The sequence below is a fragment of the Myotis lucifugus genome, unplaced genomic scaffold (assembly GCF_000147115.1).
Source record: "Myotis lucifugus unplaced genomic scaffold, Myoluc2.0 scaffold_1539, whole genome shotgun sequence".
Lineage (NCBI taxonomy): Eukaryota > Metazoa > Chordata > Mammalia > Chiroptera > Vespertilionidae > Myotis > Myotis lucifugus.
This window is the reverse complement of record NW_005872587.1, coordinates 31,151-31,887: the sequence shown is the minus strand read 5'-3', so window position 1 is coordinate 31,887 and position 737 is coordinate 31,151. Positions and strand designations below refer to the sequence as shown.

Below are 737 nucleotides of genomic sequence, written 5' to 3'. Positions count from 1 at the left end.
GCACTGAAACCTGCGGCTTTTAGAGGGACGGGCAGATAACGGGTTCTCGTGTCTCCTCCCACCGAAAACGGGGGTGGTGGCGGGGCAGGGGGACAGCTGGGACCAGATGGGAAGAGAGGGGACTGCAGCTGCGAGGGCGGCTACCGGAGGGAGGGGAACTGGTGGCGTCCCAGCTCACGGGGTCCCAGGCGATGACGCACCCGCGCCGGGCTGATTGGGAGCCCTCCTGGCCCTCCGCGCCCGACGGGAGCCCCAGCTATATAAAGCGAACTCTTAGCCGAGCCTCTTTCGCGATGGTGACCCACCGAGGGTCAAGCCTCCCCGACTCAGAACCCATGACGGGCCGAGACGCGCTCTGCGAAGGGCGCGCGAGGGGCACGGCGCTGGCGCCCGGTGCCGTCCCCACCGGCCCGCGCCCCCGCGGCTTCGCCATCACCGACCTGCTGGGCCTGGAGGCTGAGCTGCCGTCTCCGGCCGGACTCGGTCCGGGGTCGGGCTGCGAGGGCCCAGCGGCCGCGCCCCGTCCCAATCCCGGGCTCGGCAGCCCCCGCCTCGCGGCTCGGGACCCTTCCGCTGGGTCTCGGCTTCCTCTGCGGCTTCGGTGCACAGCCCCCCGCGGCCGCTAGGGGGCCCTGCCTGCTCCTCGCCGACGTGCCCCTTCTGCCTCGCCGGGAGCCCGAGCCTGCGCCCCCACCAGCCCTCCGCCGCCCGCCATCCCCGCTTGGCCGCCAGCAGCG

The 737-nt window shown here is 73.4% G+C and overlaps 1 protein-coding gene across 1 annotated transcript in view; it reads left to right on the top strand.

The window, feature by feature from the left end:
* The first annotated feature begins 335 nt into the window (after positions 1–335).
* Positions 336–737, top strand: part of LOC102427950 (visual system homeobox 1-like) — a 5,606-nt gene continuing 5,204 nt past the window's right edge. Inside the window, 2 exon segments of the mRNA XM_014449913.2 lie at positions 336–560; positions 562–734. Coding sequence (XP_014305399.1) covers positions 336–560; positions 562–734 — 398 coding nt within the window.